This window comes from Geotrypetes seraphini, chromosome 8 (assembly GCF_902459505.1).
Source record: "Geotrypetes seraphini chromosome 8, aGeoSer1.1, whole genome shotgun sequence".
NCBI lineage: Eukaryota > Metazoa > Chordata > Amphibia > Gymnophiona > Dermophiidae > Geotrypetes > Geotrypetes seraphini.
The window spans coordinates 132486895-132508269 of record NC_047091.1 but is presented as its reverse complement, the minus strand read 5'-3'; the positions used below and the strand labels follow the sequence as shown (position 1 = coordinate 132508269).

At 45.3% G+C, this 21375-nt stretch overlaps 1 protein-coding gene across 6 annotated transcripts in view; it reads left to right on the top strand.

Moving 5' to 3' along the window:
• The window catches only part of CABIN1 (calcineurin binding protein 1), a 223083-nt gene that overhangs the window by 17759 nt on the left and 183949 nt on the right, over positions 1–21375 (top strand). For all 6 annotated transcript variants that reach the window (XM_033954800.1, XM_033954802.1, XM_033954803.1 and 3 more), the window contains exons 5-7: positions 5096–5230; positions 15301–15481; positions 20583–20712. In XM_033954800.1, coding sequence (XP_033810691.1) covers positions 5096–5230; positions 15301–15481; positions 20583–20712 — 446 coding nt within the window. The remainder of the gene's footprint in view (positions 1–5095; positions 5231–15300; positions 15482–20582; positions 20713–21375) is intronic.

The following is a 21375-nucleotide window of genomic DNA, read 5'->3' as shown; positions in this document are numbered from 1 at the left end:
AGTTTGAAATAAACAAGGTTTTACTTCACACCATTGCTCCTGTGGAGTGTTCATTGTTCATTCCCACTGTCTTCTTTGCTGCTCAGTACCTGTGGGATCTTGTCCTGTTGAACTCCTTGGGTTGTTTTGATTCTACAGCCAGGACAGGACAAGACAAGACACCTCACCTCAGGAGAGGAAGGGATTACTCCCATCCCAGCTTGGCTCACCACACCACTGGACCATCAGGATTTAAGGTGGACCTGAATATAAACCAAAACCCCCATTTTTGTGCCCCAAAATCTCAGTTTGTATTCGAGTATATATGGTACTTCAGAAGACTGGGAAAGTGTTGGGACGAAGAAGGCCCATCACTAAATTAAACCGGCAAAAAACAGACCCAGTAATAATAACAAGCAATTAAAGTCCCTATTGAATGCTTGGTGCATGTCTTCATGGTCCCCTGTCTTGCCTGGAATCTAGTCTGGCGGGGATTCGGAATATTGTGTTCCATTACAGAGTTAAGCAGTTGTGTTTCCACTATGTTTTAGCTACTTTACTTAGAAACGGAAAGAGAGAAATTTGTATATAATTATTCAAATTAACTGGCTCTAACAGCTAATTTAAATAATTATAGACCAATTTGCCTCCCTTGTGGTTAGTCTAGTTTCAGAGACTTAGGACAACAATTTCCTATGTAATCCCAGCCTCCGTATCTAGAATGCTGCTTTGGGTTTAGCTGTGTTCCTTAGCTATATTTATGTCCGCTATTTTAATATGGCTTCTTGAGGAGTCAGCTGTAAGAATTAGAAAATTCTGCAATGCAAGTTTTGAAGTTCTGTTAAAACTCTGCATACTTGCATAATTTTACATCTTTTCTATTTAGTGTACAATTATACATCTCTATCATTTCTTTTCCATATCATCCTCACTAGATCTGTCTAGAACCTTTGGAGTATGCCTGCTGTCCAGCAGATGGAGATAGAGAACAAAAGACTGAGATCCTTGCCCTATAAGGGCATCCTGCGGCCTGATTTCCATAGTATTTTTCTGTCTTCAGCAGATGAGAATGATCATATCCTGCAGCTCCTAGTTTGGTCTGGTTGAATCTATTGTATTATCAACTTTAGACTATTGTAATATAATTTATTTGGGGTTACCTAAAAGATTATATTAAGACTTCGGTTGCTGCAGTTCGCCTGATTTTTAATCTTAAAAAGTATGATCATGTTAGCCCTTTTTATACCTAGTTACATTGGTTGCCTTTTGGGGGCCAGAGTGCTTTTTAAGTTCGGATGCATTTGTTATAAGGTGCTTTTTGAATTATCTCCCTCATATTTGTCCCCCTATCTGAAACTTTCTTATTCAACAAAAGGAACTAGAAATTCTGGAAAGTTCATCTTCCCTACTCCAAAGGCCTGTCGTTTTAAGACCTTTTTAGACAGGACTTTGGAGTATCAAGCTGGGAAGATGAACTCCTGGCTAAGTCCGATGATAGTTCAATCTAATTCTTACTTCACATTTAGGAAATCATTAAATACCTATTTATTTGATAAAGAAGAATATTAATTTTGATATATTTAAATGATGTCTTTTGTTTCTATTCTTATTGTCATAGTACGTTTTAATTTTTTAATAATTTTTAACATTGTACTTGAATGTTTTTAACAATTGTATTACTTTTATTATATAATTTTAGATTGTACATAGATATAATTTTAGATTGTACTTAGTGTGTTCTATGAAACTGTACCATGTGCTGAAATGTCTCAGTATTCTCCTGTTGTGAACCACCCAGAACTACTGGTTGGGTGGTATACAAGAAAATAAATTATTATTATTATGGTTCCTAACTCAGGTGAAGAACCGTTAGCCAGTTGAGCATAGGAGTTTTGGAATTGGGGGACGTAGGCTTTAATTGAGGTGATTGAAGAGTCCACCCCCCCTCTCTTCCCTTAGTTTTCCTCTTTTTTGAGAGGGAGTTTGTGAACTCTGCTATAGCTGTGCTGTTTGTCACAACTGGAGGTTTCTTCCTGACGCTTGGCAGCCAGTGTCACTGGGGCCACAAGAATGATTTGGCTCAGTATTGCATCCTAGTTCTTACTGTTTTTTTTTACTGTTGAGTGCCTTTTACTATCAGCTATGGAGGTACCAGCAGATATATAGAAAGGTGTCTTGGTGTGATGGAACTGCATAACTTGTCACAAAGGCCCCTGTGTTTGCTTATTTTGCAGTGAAAACATGGCAATTCAGAAAAATTTGCACCCTCTGTGCTGTTCAGCCCTGGAGATAGATAGTTTGCTTAACACTGTTCAGAGCTGCATTTCCCACATGGAGGAGATGGCAGTGATGGCAATTGTGTCTCCTTGCTCCCTCAAAGCCACCTCCTTAACAATAACTACTGTTGCTGGAGATTCACAGCGCCAGAGTGACAGTGGTGAGGGTGTTGACTAATGCATCTGGTGGATGATTGGTTGATGATTCCTCACAATCTCACTTGAAGTCTTCCCTTCCAGCTCCCCTGCCATCACAAACTTCTAACCACAGATGTTTCGATGTTAGGATGGTATGATCATCTAGACAGTCTCCACACTTGAGGAGTTTGGTCTCACTATGAACAAATGCTCTATATCAATCTTCTCGAACTGCAAACAGTAGTCAACACTCAAAACATTTCAGAACCGTCTCCTCCAATAAGTTGTCCTTGTCTGTACAGACAATCGAGTGTTCTACCTGAACAAACAAGAGGGCACAGGATCTCATCCCCTTTGCATAGAAGCAATTGAAATTTGGAATTGGGCAATTGCTCATGGTATACTCCTCAGAGCAGTTTACTTAGTGGGGAAGCAGAATGTCTTGGCAGACAAATTGAACAGACTCATTTAGCCTCACAAAATAATAATAATAATAACAGCTTATATACCGCAATACCATGAAGTTCTATGCGGTTTACAAAAGATTAAGCAAAGGTACAAATTGACTGACTTCAAGAGGGGAAGAGGAAAGAGAAGTAATTAGACAGGAAATTCATTGTTGAGGAGAAAAGTGATCAAAAGGACAGTAGGTCGCTATTGAGAGGAAAGAGATAAGTGGATCAGTTGTCAAGATGTTTTAGGAACAAGTGTGTTTTTAGACGTTTCCTAAATTCCTCATAAGTAGAGGGTGAAAGTAATTGTTCTAGGTCTTTACCCCAAAAGGTCTGTTAGCACATCTGTCTTGCTCCAGATTTTCTCCTAATGGGGAACACTGGCTATAGATCACTTCCCCTCAGAACAACAAACTTCCAAGATTCTGTTTCAGACTCTGTATCCCCAGTCACATGGCATCAGATGTCTTCCACATTTATTAGAGGGACAGATTCCTCTCTGCATTTCCTCCGATACTTCTTGTTGGGAAAACTCTATTCAAACCTCTCAAGGATGGAAGCACCATGATTCTCATAGAATCATTTGGCCATGCCAGATTTGGTTTCCACTTCTAGAGCCACTTGACTAAGAAACCGTGCAAATTGCAGTTGTTCCCAACACAACTGATGCAGAACGAGGGATCCCTCTTTCACACTGACCACCGCTCCTTATCACTAACAGCACAGTTTCTTTCACTGAGCAAGTAAATGCTTTCTCCCTCTCGGCTGCAGTATCTGCGGTCATTGAAGCATCTAGAAAACCTGTGCTGTTACCGCTTCAAATGGACAAGGTTTTCTTCTTCATTTACTTTGGAATCCATCACCTATCCACTACTGTCCATGCTGGACTACCATCTTCACCTCTCTAACTCTAGTCTAAAATGTAATTCGGTTCACATACATCTCAATGCTATCAGTGCATTTCACTCTTCCTCTGACCAAAAACCTCTCTGTTCACCATTGACAGCTCATTTCACGAAAGGCCTATGCCTCATGAAACCACCTATCAATCCTCCACCTATTACTTGGGATCTTAATGCACTGTCTGCTCTCATGAAGTCTCCCTTTGAGCTGTTTACATTACATCTTATCTCAAATATTTCATTTGGAAAGTCATTTTCCTCATTGTATTCACCTCTGCTCATTGTGTGAGTGAACTTCAAGCTCTTGTATTGGATTCTTCCTACCCAAGATTCTACCAGGACAGAGCAGTGCTTCAAGCTCATCCAAAATTCCTATCTAAAGTTGTCTCAGAACTCCACCTCAACCTGCCTGTTTTCTTTCCCAAACCACATATGCATCCTGGAGAGGCAGCACTTCACACTTTGGACTGGAAAAGTGCTATGGCATACTATCTGGACAGAACTAAACTTCATAGAGGATCCTCCCAGCTTTTTGTAACTTTCAACCTTAACACACTCGGAGTTCCTGTCACCAAAAGAACCGTCTCCACTTGGCTAACGGACTGTATCTCCTTCATATATTCTTAGGCTGGGCTGATGCTTCAGGACCGTGTAATAGCCCACAGTTCCAAGCTATAGCTATTTTGGTGGGCTTGATGGACTTTCAGTCTGTCCCAGAATGGCAGTTCTTATGTCCTTATCTATTGAGGACAACTGCAATGTGGTCCTTTGTACTGTTTGGAGCAAAACTCCAGAAGAGACAGTCAGTTTGGTCAAGCAGTTCTGCAAAATCTATTTAGTTCTTTGAGAGCCAACTTTCCCTTCAATCCTCATGGGTTTTGGCAGGCTCATTTTTATATATCCATTATTCTTCTCCAGAGTCATGTTTCTGGCAGCTTGAAAGTCCTATGTGTGAGAATATTATGCCTACTTATCCTCAGAGAATGCAAAGATACTTACCTGTAGCAAGTGTTCTCTGAGGACAGTAGACATATATTTTCACAATCTGCCTGCCTCTTCTAGTTGGCTTCTTAGTTTTGTTACTGATCTGATGGTCTCACAAGCCGACATCAGGTGGGAAAGCACCAGCACATGTATGATATGTCAGTGTCAATATTTTTTGGAATTATCTGGCTTAATCTACTATAATGTTAGTATCTCTTAATTTGTGAACTGCACTGACCGCAAGGTTGCTGCGTTATATAAGAAATTATGTTATGTTATTAAGTTTATAGTAAATGTAAGAAATGTATATAAGGATGGGCTGGTTGCCACATTTTAAGTTGCTCCTTCTGGTGTTTGTCTGCAGGCTGTACCAACCAGTGATGAAAAGGAGGGTTTGAAGCATCCTGGTCTTATGTTAAAATATTCTACTTACAAAAACCTGGCACAGTTGGCAGCTCAGCGTGAAGACCTGGAAACTGCTATGGAGTTTTACTTAGAGGTAGAGTGCATTATAGAATATTGCTTCTGGGTGTATCCCTTTTACATGTCACATATTTAACAGTGGTGATGCTTACCTGATAATTGATTTCCAAAAGTTTGGCTCCATTTGAAAAATCTTTTTTTTTTTTAATAATTCTTTATTCATTTTCAAATTGGACAACAAGTGCACAAAATAATATAATTCAACAAGTTATTACACAATAGCACTTTGATATCTACTACATAAAAATCTAATGATACATTTAACCCCCCTACCTCCCAATCTTCATCTTATTTTCAATCAGAATATACACATATTATAGAACATATTATAACATATTATGTAAGATTGTTCCCAGCACCCTCCCCCCTTTGGTGTGCCAAAAGAAGAAGAGAAGAAGTGATGACTATTCACTACAATATTTTGTCAATGGCCCCCATATTTTTATAAATTTATAAGTCCCTCTTTGTATTGCTATTGCTCGTTCCATTTTAAATATATGACATAATGTATTCCACCAAAATGTATAACTAAGGTTTCTGTGATTCTTCCAATTGTTGGTTACTGGATTTAATATGTACAGCAGTGGCACTGTAATAAAGGTACAATAAACATTTACATTTTGCAGTTTATATTTGATATATTGCCCATTGAGTACGTCTGAGTGGTTTATGGACATTAAATAGAATAAGAAACGAAAGTACAAAGTTGTTATATTGCAATAAAAAAGAAACATTAAGAGGGAGAGAGAGAAAATATGTTTTGTATCGCTTGGTAGACTGATATAGTCCTTACGAATGGGTTATATGCTACCAGCGGGTGGAGATCGAGCACAAACTTGTATATCGGGCTAGAATCTGCCCAGCAATTCAGTCTTCCTCAGTCTCCATTAAAGCAGGTGGTAAGACTTATTCGGCTCAACTCTTAGTACTGTTGGAATTTTATTCTGGACTCCTAGGTTCCTCTTTTGTGCCAGATAGAGCTTGGACGGGTCCTGTTTGGGGATCTGTTCGACCTCGTGGGTGGGGTTTTTTTAAAAAAAATATCATTTTTATTAAATTTTTCAGGTATATAAATACAAGCAATACAGCAAACCAACCACAACTAACAAGAGTTATAGCAGGAACAGTCAGGTCTTTCCTTGTCGGTGTTAAACTCGGTGGGTCCTTCCGCAGGATCAGCTTGCACTACCGATGGGGGTGCGTTTTTTTTTTTTAAGGGGTGGCGGTTCGTTCTACTTCGGTGTCAGCGTTCTATAGGGCCCTATCGGAGCTTGCAAGCCCTAAAGAGGTGTCGTGTCTTTGAGAGAGCTGGGGTCGTGAACTTCACATTTATCTTAGTACTTGGGATATTCTGAAAGCCCTGCGGGGGGTCCCTAGTTTGATAATGGGAACAGTGTATCGTGAATGTTATGTTAGAGTGATATATAGGGCTTATTATACTCAAGTCCAATTGCATAAAATAGGGGTATCGACTCCCCCCTCTGTCTGAAATGTGGCCGGGATCCCAATACTTTAGCTCATTCCTTTTGGGATTGTTGGACTATACAAGCTTTTTGGAAATCTATCATTCATTACCTCCGAGGTTTATTTTTGAGCACCATTGTGGGTAGCGTGGAGCAGTTGGTTCTTGATCTGCCTGGGGCTTTTCGTGGCCTTCCTAAGGGGGGTCCTCTCTGGTGTCGTAAGGTGTGTCTCCTTGCTCGCAAATGCATTTTGCAATCTTGGACTGTTTCTGAGTCCCCCTCTTTTTGGACCTGGAGAGCTCTAGTGCGTACATTGGCCACGTGGGAGGCTCGAGAGGCACTTGGTCACCCTTGTCGCTGACGTCGCTTCCTGCTTGTGTTTGGAGTCTACTTGGACTCCTTATCTCCTAGAAGCCGTAGTCTCCTTTTGAATCCTCTTGCTTAGCCTTGTTGAAGTTCCTCGTGCTCCCTCCCGGGATCAGTCACCGCAGGCATACCCCCCATTTTTTCCCCCCCTTTGTTTTGTTGACTTATCTGTTGGGGGGGAGGGCTTTTCGCTTGTGACTGCCAGGGGCCACCAGAACACGGGCCTCTGGAATTTTGTTGCTTGACTTCTGTTTGCTTCATGGGACATGGGGGGGGGGTTCTTGTATGGGGGGTTATTGCTGCTTGGGTGGGGATTGGGGGACAGGGGGGGAGGCAGGGGGTTCCACTTTTGTTTCACCAAAGTACCTCAATGACTTTTGTATTGTTGGAAGATCTTTCCTTTGACTTTGATGTCTTTGTTCTTTGTTGTTTTGTATTTCTACTAATAATAAAATAGATTTGACCATAAACTCAGTGGGTCTCATGCTGGGTCCCTCCCCCCATCTTCCTCCACCTCCCCACATTTTTGTAGAGGTGCCTCAGCCGGCGGCCTGGCTCCCTGGTTGATCAACCCTCCAGCTTTGAGAGCCGTGGAATCTGTTCTGAGTAAGTGGGGAAAAAAAAAATCCTGAGGTGTGCCAGTCTAAAGGGCTCAATTCCCTTTAAAACTGCCATTTCTATTGTTTTTTCTCATCTAACTAGCACTTTTATTACAGCTAGGGCGTTTTTCAGCACAGTGAGCACTTTTAAGGGGAAAAAAAATGCTCATTGTGCTCCAGATGCGAGGTACTCGCTACCGGCCTTTGCAAGCGTTGTGCAGGCCGGAGCAGTGGGGGAGTCTCGTCGGCAGCAGTTGCCGGCTGCCAGGCATCCCGCCGCATGTACCTTGACTGGGGATTCCCTTTTCATGTTGGTCGGTTTCTTGGCTTCAGCGTCAGGAAAGTCCCAGGCTTTTCAGACACATCAGGCCACAGGAGCTCCGATTTTGGTGGTTTCAGGTCCAATTTCGGCGGGAACCTCCTCCTTCATTTCTGTTACCTCAAGTGACATTCCCCCTGTTCTGAAAATACAGAGGCAAGGTATGGCAGGGACCCCTGCTGGGGCAGGGAGTCCCATGGGGCCGCCAAGGGTTTTCCCCCCCTGAATTTATAAAGCTTATGTGCTGGTGGCTGGAGGTTCCGTGTCCACTCCAGGGGTCTCGCAGGGGTGGGGGGTGTTTGCCCTCAACATCTTCCCCAGTGCGGCCCCATACAGCGGCGGTTTTGCCCCCCTCTACTCCTCTCTCATCCATATGCCCGAGGGTCTCTTGGGATGAGGATTTTTGCCCAATGGAGCAAGATGTAATTGATGAGGACCTGGACCCTTGGAGAGATTTCCAGGATCCTTTTGGGGGTCGGATTCCGCCAGTGAGGGTTCATGCACCCCTCTGCTGGCGAAGTTGCGTTGGTGCACATTTTTTAGTGGGAAGAGCTTCATGAGCTAATTATTCAGGTTTCCTCAGTTTTGCACTTTGAGGTCAACGAGTCAGAGCCCACGCTTACGGTAGACCCCTTGCTTAAGGGGGATCAACCCTGCTTCCTGCTCTTTTCCTATGCATCAGGATATTCAGGACATTATGCTCGCACAGTGGCAGGTGTCGGAAGCTCCCTTTCGTTTTGCGCACTCCATGACCCGCCTGTATCCCATTCCTGAAGGGGATAGGGGCACTCTGAAGTCGCCTGTGGTGGATGCGGTGGTCTCGGCCATCTCTAAGAGGCATACCGTGTAAAACTGAGGATTGGGAATTGCTCAAACACGAGGTGGTAAAGATTGAATTGGGCGTTTTTTATCTTTCAGATGCCATGTATGACCTCTTGCGAGCTTCTGCCAAGTCGATAGCGTTTGCAGTGGCAACTCGCCTTACCTTGTGGCTTTGCACTTGGTTGGCGGACTCGGCGTCCAAAGCTAAGCTGACAAAGTTTCCTTTTCAGGGATTTTTCTTGTTTGGTGAGGACCTGGACAGGTTGGTTCAGACTCTTACTGATTCCAAAGTGCCTCGTTTGCCTGAGGATAGGCCTAGGCTGCTAGCTCGAGGTAGTGCTGCTCATGGGCATGGGCGTGATTTCTGCCATTTCTGCCCTGGTCAAGGGGCTGCTTCTTTTCAGTCCCCTGAGCTCTCTAGAGGCAGGTTCTTTCAGTGCATGCAGTCCTTTCATGGGGGCCCACTGGGGTGTGGGTAGCGCCCCTACCGGGTCCCCTGCCACCTGTCCTGCCCAATGACTCCTTGCCTGTCTTGGTTCCGGTGGGCGCCTGGCTGTGGGATTTTTATCCAAAGTGGGCAGACATCATGTCCAATCATTGGGTTCTGGAGGTGATTCGGGATAGTTATGCTCTGGAGTTTGCCCATTCCTTGCCAGATCGTTTTCTTGCTTCTCCTTCGCAGGTGGCGTGGAAGCAGCAGGCCTTTCACCAGACCCTTCAAAGATTGTTGGATCTTCAAGCGGCGGTTCCAGTTCCCCCATGGGAGTGGGGCACTGGTTGGTACTCAATTTACTTTGATGTGCCAAAGAAAGAAGGGACCTTTCAGACTATCCTGGATTTGAAGGGGGTCAACGGGGCTCTTCACGTGCCTTCCTTCCGCATGGAAACTCTGCAGTCTGTGATTCTGGCGATTTCACCGGGGGAGTTTCTGACCTCTTTAGATCTGACCGAGGCCTACTTGCACATTCCTGTCATCGCTTCCTGCGCTTTGTGATCTTGGAGCAACATTATCAGTTCTGTGCACTTCCCTTTGGTCTGGCCATGGCTCTGCGGATGTTCACCAAGGTTTATGGTGGTTGCGGCGGCGTTGCACAAAGATGGAATTCTAGTTCATCCCTACCTGGATGACTGGTTGATTCGAGCAAAGTCATTACGGGAGACCACTCGGGTTGCGGCTCGGGTGGTGCAGTTTTTGCAGTTGCTGAGATGGGTAGTCAACCTTGCCAAGAGCCGGCTGTCTCCCTCTGAGTGCCTGGAGTATCTAGGCGTGCTGTTAGACAACTTCTTGGGGAAGGTCTTCCTTCTGGAGGCTCGGGTAAGCAAATTGCAATCTCAGATTCGCCTGCTTATGGCGCCCCAGTGTCCTCGGGCACAGGATTTCCTCCAAGTCTTGGGTTCGATGGCGGCTTCCCTCGATGTAGTGAGGTAGTTGCGGGCCCACATGCATCCTCTTCAGTATGCACTTCTTTGAAGGTGGTTGCTTCAGAGGCACGGTCTGGATCACCCTGTTCCGCTTCCGGGCTTAGATCAGGACAGTTTTCATTGGTGGCTCCAGACCCGCCATCTTGTATAAGGGGCGAGTCTGGATCAGCTGCAGTGGATGGTGCTGCTCACGGATGCCAGTTTTCTTGGTTGAGGGGCTCAGTGTCTAGGTCACTCAGCTCAGGGCACCTTGTCCACGGAGGAGGCTTCTTGGTCGATCAGTGTTTTGGAGACCAGAGCCATCTGTCTGGGGTTGCTAGCCTTCCAGTCCTTTCTAATGGGCAAGTCAGTCAGGGTTCTGTCGGACAATGCTACAGTGGTGGCCTATGTCTTATCATCAGAGGGGCACCAGGAGCACTCATGGTCTGGTCAGAGTCGCACCTTCAAGACATATCAGCTTCCCACATAGCCGGAGTGGAGAATGTTCATTTGATAATGCAGTTTTGGGGGTCAGCCCCTCATGGTCCTGATGGCCACAAGTGTTAACGCCAACACACCCCGCTTCTTCAGTTGTCGCAGAGACAGTCAGAGATGCTCTGGTTCAACCATGGCCAAAGGAAGGGCTGTTGTATGTGTTCCCTCCGTGGCCATTAGTGGGCAGGCTTCTTCGCATAATTCGCTATCCAGGCCTCATGGTTCTGGTGGCTCCAGATTGGCCTCGATGACCATGGTACGCAGATCTGGTGAAGCATCTTGTGGCGGATCCTTTTCCTCTGCCTCTCTTTGACGACCTTCTAACTCAAGGTCCCATTCCAATGTTCTCATTCAGGTCCCTTTTGTCTTACAGCTTGGCTCTTGAAAGGAATCTCCTAGGTAAAAAGGGGTATTCAGATAAAGTGATCTCAACTCTCTTGGGGTCCCGGAGGCTTTCACCTCTTGGGCTTATGTGAGTGTTTTGCATCTATTTGAGGAGTGGTGTGATGCGCGTGGAATGGTCTCTTTTGGCGCTTCCCTGCCTAACATCTTAGAATTCTTGCAGGATGGCCTGGATAGGAGACTGGCTTGGTCTGCTCTCCGGGTTCAGCTTGTGGCTTTGTCAGCCTTTCAGAGGTTATTGAAAGGTCAGCGTTTGACTGCCATTCCTGATTCACTTCTTGTGGGTGACCAAGTTGCTCAAGCCTCCTGTATGACCCTTTGTTCCATCTTGGGATCTGAATCTGGATCTGTCAGTTCTAGTGCGCCCTCCTTTTGAATCGTTGGGTGACTGCTCTTTGAAGGACCGTACTCTTAAAGTGGTCTTTTTGGTGGCTATTACTTCAGCTAGACGTGTTTCTGAGCTGCAGGCTTTCTCTTGTAGGGCTTCCTTTTTGGAGTTTTCTAGGGGGAGGGTTTTCTTGAGGCCTGTTCCTTCCTTTCTGCCAAAGGTAGTTTCTTCTTTTCATGTCAATCAGGCAGTGGTCCTCCCGGTGTTGGATAGCTGGGAGGGCTCTTCCAAGCAGAGACAGCTGCGCAAGTTGGATGTCAGTCGGGTCCTTCACTTTTATGTGCAGAAGACCCAAGAGATCAGGAGATCCGATCATCTCTTTGTCCTTCTAGCGGGTCCTCGTAAGGGGGATGGTGCTTCTAAGGCTACTATTGCACGCTGGATCAAGGAGACTATTGCTTCCACTTATCTTCTGAAGAAGAAATCTGTTCCAGAATTTCTTAAGGCTCATTCTACTAGGGGTCAGGCAGCTTCTTGGGCTTAATCTTCTATAGTGCCTCCAGTGGATATTTGCAAGGCTGCAGTTTGGTCTTCTCTGCATTCCTTTATAAGACACTACCGTGTGGATGTTTAAGTGCATTGGGACGCAGTGTTCAGTGAACGTGTTCTGGTGTCGGCCCTTCGGGGGTCCCACCCTTAATGGGTACGTCCCATTTGTAAGGACTATACCAGTCTACCAAGCGATACAAATGAAGAAATTAGGTTCTTACCTGCTAATTTTCTTTCTGTTAGCTTGTAGAATGGTATAGTTCTCCAACCTGTCTGTCTTTGTGCGGTGATTGTGGGTTTTTGTTTTGCTCGCTTACAGATTTGTTTTTTTCTGCGGTTTCTAGAATTTTTCTAGGGCCGGGGAGAAGTAAGAACAGCGGCTATGGCTCAGCTGGCTTATCTGGTGAGCTGTGGGAATGTTTTCTATACCAGGATTAAGTTCTACACATGTTCCAACAATAGTTTATAAGTATTTGTTGTTTTTTCCACTCCTGTTCGGAGTGTGTTATGCTGTTTTCAGTTTAAATCTTTCCTAGGTTCTGCTTGGCTATTCGGCAGACTGAGTTGCTGGGCAGATTCTAGCCTGATGTACAAGTTTGTGCTCAGTCTCCACCTGCTGGTAGCAGGGAGGCATATAACCCATTCGTAAGGACTATACCAGTCTACAAGCTAACAGAAAGAAAATTAGCAGGTAAGAACCTAATTTCTTCTTCTTTATCAGTGTAATAAATAGGGATGGAGAATGACACGGGGACAAAATTTGTCCCTGTACCCGAGGATAACCGTGGGAAACCAGCCCGTGTCATTCTTTAGTGTCTATCTCAACCTCAGTCCTTCTACACCAGCATTCTTCAATGCAAGGCTTGAGAGTCAGTGGCTGTGCCCATTCATACTCCGATTCTTCCCTCTCTCCTTAAAGAATAACATGGGGATAGTTTCCTGTATTTAACTGCGGGGATGGAGACAAATTCTGTCCCCATGTAATTCTCTAGGTGTAGTCTCCCCCCCCTTCAATAGTTTAATCTCTCTTTTTTTGCCATTTTTAGAAGTTTCATTCATTTTTTCACATTTTGTTATTTGTGTAAATTCAGTCTTGCTTACTGTAGATAACTGACTTATGTGTATAAAATTAAATTTGTATACATAACAGGAAGAAAAAAAATGTGCGCATGTCCCTAGTAATTTGGAGGGAGGAGGAGTTCTCACTAGTGCTGCCCGATTCACGATTTGAATCGGTTCACCGATTCACTTCGGGTGAATTGATTCAAATCGATTTAAAATCACAAAAAATCAGCTTCCTGACTCGGCTAACCTTCCCCCCTCGCCCCTAAAGCACTGACGTCAGAGGAGGGGCAGGACCGCTGCAGAGGAAACAGCTCTGAAGCTGTTTGCAAACATCGCTAACGCCGCGATCTTCTGTGCAGGATGCTCTTCAGAGGTAAACAGGTGTGGGAAGGCCAGGGGGGAAGCCGGACACCAGTGGGAGGCCAGGGGGAACTCGCAGGCCTTCCGGGGGGGGGGGGGGGGGTGAGTAGTCCTTCGGTATGGGGGGTGGGACTGGCCTTCAGGAGGGCCAGATAGGCAGGCCTTTAGGGGAGAACAGGCAGGCAGGCCTTCAGGGGTGGGATGCAAGCCTTCAAAGGGGGGACAGGCCTTCAAAGGGGGGGAGACAGGTCTTCAAAGGGGGGAGACAGGTCTTCAGGGGGAACAGGCAGGCCTTCAGAGGTGGGGTGCAGGTCTTCAGGGGAGGACAGACCATCAAGGGAGGGGGCCCTGGTGTAGAAGTACACGGAGGGAGGGAGGGAGGGAAGGGGGGTTCAAAGAGACGTGCATATGCTGGACTTTGGGGGGAAGAAATGGGTCTAAAAATAGAGGAGAAGAAGAGAGATGATTGGACAATGGGATTTAGGGAGGGAAGGAACAGAAAGGGAGAGAAGTTGGACACAAGGGATGGTGTGGAGGGGGGATAGAGATACTGGATAGGAGGGTAGTTGAGAAAAGAAAGGGAGAGATGGTGGACCCTGGGTTGGTGGGGAAGGAGGGAGAGATGCTGGATGAATAGGTAGTTAAGAAAAGGTGGATCTGTGGAGGGAGACAAAAAAAAAGGAAAGATGCCAGAGGACAGAGATGGCAGGTGGATGGTTAGCACGGAGAAAGAAGGAGACCCTGGCAAGCAAGTTATCAGAAGACAACCAGAGCCTGAGACCAACAAAATTTGAATAATGACCAGACAACAAAAGGTAGAAAAACTAATTATATTTTCTGTTTTGTGATTACAATATGTCAGATTTGAAATGTGTATCCTGCCAGAGCTGGTGTTAGACCGCAAACATGAGCTAGGATTTAACGGAGAGAGGAAAAGTCTTTTTTGTTTGTTGATTTTGTTTGCACCACAGTACCAGTGTGGTTGGAGAAGGCAAAGGGGGTTAAGAGGCTATAAAATAAACCCACCAGGATGTTTGAAAAAAACACCCAATTGGGAAAGAAAATCAAATCGAATTGAATCGAATCGAAAACCAATTCAATAAGCTGAATCAAATCGAATCAAAATTTTTTTTCCTGAATCAGGCAACACTAGTGCTCACACAGTGCATAGATAGCTCTGTTGCTGAAGACTAATGAATGACACGTCCCATCCTCCTGAGTTTTGTCGCTGTCGCTGTCCCTGCCCCATTCCTGTAAGCTCACCTTTAACCACACAAGCCTCGAACACTTATGATTTTAAAGTGTTTGAGGCTTGTGTGGATGAAGATGAAGCTTGCAAGAATGGGGCAGGGACAGGAAAAGAGCTCGTGGGGTTGGGATGGGAAAATGAGTTCCTGCGGGGATAGGATGGGAAAATGAGTTCCCGCAGGGATGGGGAAAAATTTGTCCCCATGTCATTCTCTACTGAAGACAGCAACTGGTTTACAACACAGCCTTATACATCCCATAGTACATTATACTCAGCTTATGGTGTGCAGTGACCTCTTGGTTAACCAGAGAGAGTTTTAACCAGTCTTGTTTCATTGTTAACTCACATCTTTGGTTCTTGGGTAATTGGTTCTATGATACTCTCTCAGAATGTATTAAGGAGGCAAATGCCATTAAGTTGTATATATTATTTGGCTGATTGCAGTGTTTTGCTCTGAGTGCTCAGTTTGTATTTGCGAATGGTATAAATAAAGAATTAAAAAAAAAAAAAAAAAGATGGCAAATGCCATATTCATCAAAACTATTCTAATATATGTTATCATTTAATCTGCCAACACACACAGTATGGTCAGGCTGCTATTGTAAACTCCTGTCTGTGCACGCAGTTTTAGTTAATACTTATTCATGAGTCATTTACCCACTTTACAGGCAGTAATGTTGGATTCTACTGACGTCAACCTTTGGTACAAAATAGGCTGTGTGGCTGTGCGGCTGGTACGCATCCCCTTGGCACGGCATGCTTTTGAAGAAGGGCTGCGGTGTAATGCAGATCACTGGCCATGTTTGGATAATCTCATTACAGTCCTATACACGCTTTGTGATTATACAAGTAAGTAACTTCTTGGCTTATTGGTTTGAATTTGTGCAATGTGCCACTACATCTCATGGCTTTGTAGAAAGGAATTCAGCCTCTCATAAAGGCTGACCTGTCCTGTGAAGGAAGAACTCGAATCTGATAAATGTACTTCTCTGAAATATTCTGTAATTAGTACGGAGCTGCTCATGGGACTCTAATGTGAAAAATAGAATTGTATAATGCAGTGGTTCTTATACCTTTCCTGGGAGATCCCCAGCCAGTCGGTTTTTCAAGATATCCCTAATAAACAGGGATCTCAAAGTCCCTCCTCAAGGGCCGCAATCCAGTCGGGTTTTCAGGATTTCCCCAATGAATATGCATTGAAAGCAGTGCATGCAAATAGAAACATAGAAACAGATGGCAGATAAGGGCCACGGCCCATCTAGTCTGCCCACCCTAATGACCCTCCCTTACCTTTGCCTTGTGAATAGATCCCATGTGCCGATCCCATTTGGCCTTAAAATCGGGCACGCTGCTGGCCTCAATCACCTGCAGTGGAAGACTATTCCAGCGATCAACCACCCTTTCAGTGAAAAAGAATTTCCTGGTGTCACCTCGTAGTTTCCCGCCCCATAGTCATTGGGGAAATCCTGAAAACCCGACTGGATTGCGGCCCTCAAGGAGGGACTTTGAGACCCCTGCTAATAAAAGATTTGCATATAATAGAGGTGATAGGCATACAAATCTGCCTCATGCATATTCATTAGGGATATCTTGAAAACTCAACTGGTTGGATGTCCCCCAGGACAGGTTTAAGAACCACTGGCCTAATGAAATGTTGACCTCATTTTGTGCAAGGTGTTCAAAATTTTCCCCAAAGAACCTTAAAATAGAAACATGATGGCAGAAAAAGGCTAAAATGCCCATCCAGGCATCCCATCTTACGAGATCTCATGTGCCTGTCCTTCACTTCGAATTCAGACAGTCTTTGTCTCTACCACCTCTACCGGCAGACTATTCCAAACGTCTACAACCCTTTCTGTAAAAAAAAATATTTCTTTAGCACTCTCCAGACCAGTAGAGGTTAATCTTTACGAATGGGTATATATCCAATCATGACCAGCAGGTGGAGACTGAAAACAAAACTGTGGGACAGTATATAATATACTCCCTTCTCTATTTACATCAGTCTTCTTTCAGTCTCCAGCAGGTGTTGAGTGATCTGTACCCATCTCCCTTGGTAGGGCTGTTGGAATTTGTTTAGGGGGTTTCTAGTCCCTGTTTTTGGCCGGACGGAGCTTGGGCGGGCCCTATTTGGGGGTCCGTCCGACCTCGGGGGTGTCAAACCCGGCGGGTCTCGAGCGGGGTCCCTCCTCCCACTTCCTCCACCTCCCCACATTTTTTTAGAGGAGCCTCAGCAGTAAGCCTTGCCCCCTAAATCAAGCAAGGCATATTGCTTCGAGAGCCTGTGGAGTCTGTTCTGTAAAAAAAAAAAATCCTGAGGTAGTGCCGGTCTGCAGGGTTGCTTCCCTGTCAGTTTAATGGTTTTTACTGTATTTTTTCATCTAACCGGCACTTTGTTTCTAGTTAGGTCGCATATGGAGCAATTGTGCCCTTCTCCGGGGGAGTGGGACACAATTAGGTCCAGCCGCGAGGCACTCGCGGCCAGACTGAATTCGGTAGTTTGGGCCGGTGAAGTGGTGGAGCTACGTCGGCAGCGGCTGCAGGCGCCCAGAGCTCCCCGCCGATGGTGCCTCGCGAGTCGGCTGGGAGCAGTGGGGAAGCCCGGTCTTCTCCAACCGCCCACGGAGGGATTCCCCGAAGGATTCCCTCTCAGCTGATTTTTTGACAGCTGATGCCGACTTGCCTGTTTTAGCGGCTGGGACTGTTCAGGCTTCTCAGCCGCTACAGGCAATGGAGGGAGCATTTTTGGCGGGAACTTCGCCATTTTCTCTGTCTGGCCCCTCCATTTTGTCTGCAACCTCAGGTGACCTGCCCCCTGTATTGCAAACACAGGGGCAGGTTTCAGCAAGGACCCCTGCTGGGGCAGGGAGTCCCTGGGGACCCCCAGGGGTTTTTTGCCCCCAATTTAATTTCTTTCTTTGTGCAGATAATTGGGGGTCCCATGTGCACCTGGGGGGTTTCAGGGGTGGTTTCCCTCTGCGCCCCCTATGGCTTTGCCTCCCTCTTTTCGTTTGGCGTCCCCTCTTCCTCCTCCCTCATCTAAGCGCCCGCAGGGGGGGCTTGGATTGCAAATTGGTGGTCGGAGTAGCATGTTGGCATGATTGAGGACCTGGCCGCTTTGGCGGGCTTCCAGGATCCTCTGGAGGGGACGCCCGCTGGCAGCGGGGCGGCGGGTTTCCCGTCTTCCAGAGCAGATGCGTCCGTGGTGCGCTTTTTATTCAGAGGGATGAGTTTTTAGACCTGATGTAGCAGGTCTCCTTGGTGCTGCATTTTTGAAGTTGCGCCACCGGAGACCCCGCGTATGGGGGCCCCTCTGCTTCAGGGGGTCTGTCCTGTTTCCCGCTCTTTTCCTGTGTGTCAGGATTTTCGGGATTTTGTGCTGGCGCAGTGGCCTACGGGCGCCGTTTCGTTTGGTGTGCACCTTGGCTCATGGGTATCCCATCCCGGAGGGGAATAGGGCTACCTTAATTTCGCCAATGGGGGACGCGGTGGTCTCGGCACTTACTAAGCGGCATACCGTGCCTGTTATGGACGGTTCTGCTCTTAGGGTCTCTGAGGAGCGTACGTTAGAGACACTTCTAAGTATAATTTTGATGTCTCTGCCTTGGGGGTATTTGTGTGGGGCTGGTGGCTCGCACCGTGTTTTGGTGGTCTGAGCGTGTCCTGGATCATGAGTCTGATGACTGGTCCTTAGTGGATCAGGAGGTGGTGAAGATTGAGATGACTGCCTCGTTCCTCTCGGTTGTTCTTTGTGACTTGGTGCAGCTAAGTCTGGGACTTTTGGTGGCCGCATGCTGTACCTTGTGGCTTCGCGCTTGGTCGGCGGTTGCCGCGTCCAGAACTGAACTTCCCAAAATTTCCCTTTCGGGGGTTGTTTTTGTTTGGAGAGGACTTATCAAAAATTCGTTTGCATTTGTTTTATCTCAATCATTTTAATAAATATTTTATATTTTAAAGTGACAATGTACTTAGCTTTTTTTTGTTCAGCCAACGTCTGGGAGTCAAACCCGACATGACATGTTTCGCACTGTGAAAGTGCTGTATCAAGGGTCTCCCTGAAATGATAGGAAAAGAGGCTGTTGAAAACATTCACAACCGTCCCCTCTCCCCCTTTCATGCATTAATCTTATCCCAACTCTCAACATACTCAACACCCACCAAGAACGCCCGTGTCATCCGACTCCACAAATTTAAGGGTGAAAGATGGCCACGGTGTCTAAGCCCGGAGTTTAAATATCCCTCCCTTCGTAGTATAGAGGTTACCTCCCCCTGAATCTCATTGGCCCGACCTCATCCAATGAGTGAGGTCCACTCGATTTCACCGTTCAGCCCCCGTGGTTCCACAGTTTCAAGCATGAAGATGTGCCTCTGCTCGCTCTCATTGAGTTTGTATGGATCTTTACCCCCATCCCTCCCAACTACCTGGTTAATGACATGCCAGCGGATCTGTTCCACTGTGTGTTGACATGCTATCCAATGGGCAACTAAAGGGGCCTGGATGACACCATTCACTATACGTGATTTGTGTTCGGTCAATCTGACCCGAATCGCCCTGCTAGTTCTTCCAATATATACTAACTCACAGGGGCAGACAATGGCATAAATCACATCTTGTGTCAAACAATTTGTATCTGTTCTTGAAATCAAAATTGTGTCCCTCCCTGGGACCTTCCAGCTCCCCCCTTCAATTGTTGATGAGCACCATTGGCACCTGCCACACTTCATATGCTGACCCCCCTGATCCTCCCTTGTCCTCCCATATTTCAAATGATTACATTTTTGCCCTAATGTTGTGCCCCTCGAGTATGCCACCCTGGGGAACTCCCTCAACGCCCGATGAGCTTGTACTATATACCAATGGCGCTTCATTATAGCCACAGCCAAATTTGTCGCTCTAGAGAAGGGAAGAACACAAGTGAGAATGTCATTCTCAACCTTTTGAGATACCTCCGATTTTTGCAGGAGGAGCTCCCGCTGGGCAAATTTAGCCCTCAAATAGGCTTGTCTTATGGATCTTTCTGGGTACCCCTGATCTCTAAACCTCTCCGAGAGAGCTCTAGCTTGCTTCTTAAACTCTCCCAAGGTGGAACACACCCGACGGACACGGAGAAATTGGGCAATAGGCAAATTGAACCTCAGTCTATATGGGTGAAAGCTATCAAAATGGAGGATCGTGTTCCGTGTGACTGGTTTCCTGTAGAGAGAAGTATCAATCCTACCATCAACCACAGTGATAGCTATATCAAGGAAATCAATCCTATCCTGATGGCATGTCATAGTGAATTTTATGTTGTTATCGACGGAGTTTAAATAATCAAAAAATTGTTGAAGATGTTCCCTAGTTCCTTCCCATATCAGAAAAATATCATCCAAAAACCGGCCCCAGTATATTACTTGGGAGAACAATGAGGTCCCGTAGATGTACTTATAAAACAAATGCAAACGAATTTTTGATAAAAAATGCATACAGGCAGCCAATGATGAGCTCCCACATAATTCTTCCCGCAATGACAAATTAACATAGCGGTGGAGTGGTGGGGCTGAGGCTACCTTTAAAAGAGTATATAAAATAGTGAATGGGACCGGTGAATATAGCCGTGTTGTACTTTCAGAGCAGCACAGAAATGTATTTCGGGGAATCTCCTTGTACCTCTCCTTCTTATGTGTTTCTATATAGAGCTATATCATCTGCTTTGGTACAAACTGAAGGGGGAGCAAAGCCCTCTGGAGAAAGGAGGAGTTGAAAACCTGGATTCCTACTGCATGACTCACAAGCATGGGGAGAATACCATACTGTCCACTGTTTCCAGAGTGACACACCTATCTACTAAAAAAGATATTAGCAAGGTAAAAACCACTTAGACAGCCTGCTCTCCCAGCGGTATATCAAATTCCATTAAAAACTTGAAATATATATATATTGGTTGATTTTTCTCTTGTCCTTCTGCAGCCTGTCTGTACTTTATCTGCAAGGCCTTGGAGAAGGACTGCCGATATAGCAAAGGTCTCGTTTTAAAGGAGAAAATCTTTGAGGAACAGCCTTGCCTACAGAAAGATTCTTTCCGCATGTTTCTGAAATGGTAAATCCAGATGTTTTCCAGTGGTTATTTTATATGTCTCAGACACACTCCGTCATTGTTTTTGTCTCATCTTTTGCTTGCACAGTCTTCCCTATTAGTAATTCTCACTTGGGCTAGAGTCAAAGGCCCTTTGGGGCATGGCTGTGAAACTCAAGGGAATAGCATGTATAATGTAAATATGCAGTAATTACCAGTAGCCTTTTCCAGTGCATATGTATTAAATATGAATGTCATTGGTCATGCATTCTTTAGAGGTGCAAAACAGTAAGCAGAAGATGCCACGTTCTTCTAAATTACAAACATTTAGGTGTTTTAGAAGAACATATTTCTGGCATGACTTTGAAATTCTGTTAAAGATTCTGTTCAGATTTCCTTATCAAAGCACATAGTGCAGCATTTAGGTTTAGTGACACTAGCCAGTAAAATATATTTTGCAGCCAAGATTCAGAATTTAGTAATTGAATATTAATTTATCCTTTCATTTGTTTGTGATGTTTCTCGTTCTACATTTATGTCACTTTTGCAAAACAATGTAAATGATTCCAACAAAAATACATAAAACCAAGCAAGAGCGTGCTGTTAATCTTTCCATAAAGAAGTAGGATATTCGCTTAAGCTAGGGAAATACAGTAAACTCTGAGCTCACTCCAATGCTCTGTCTTC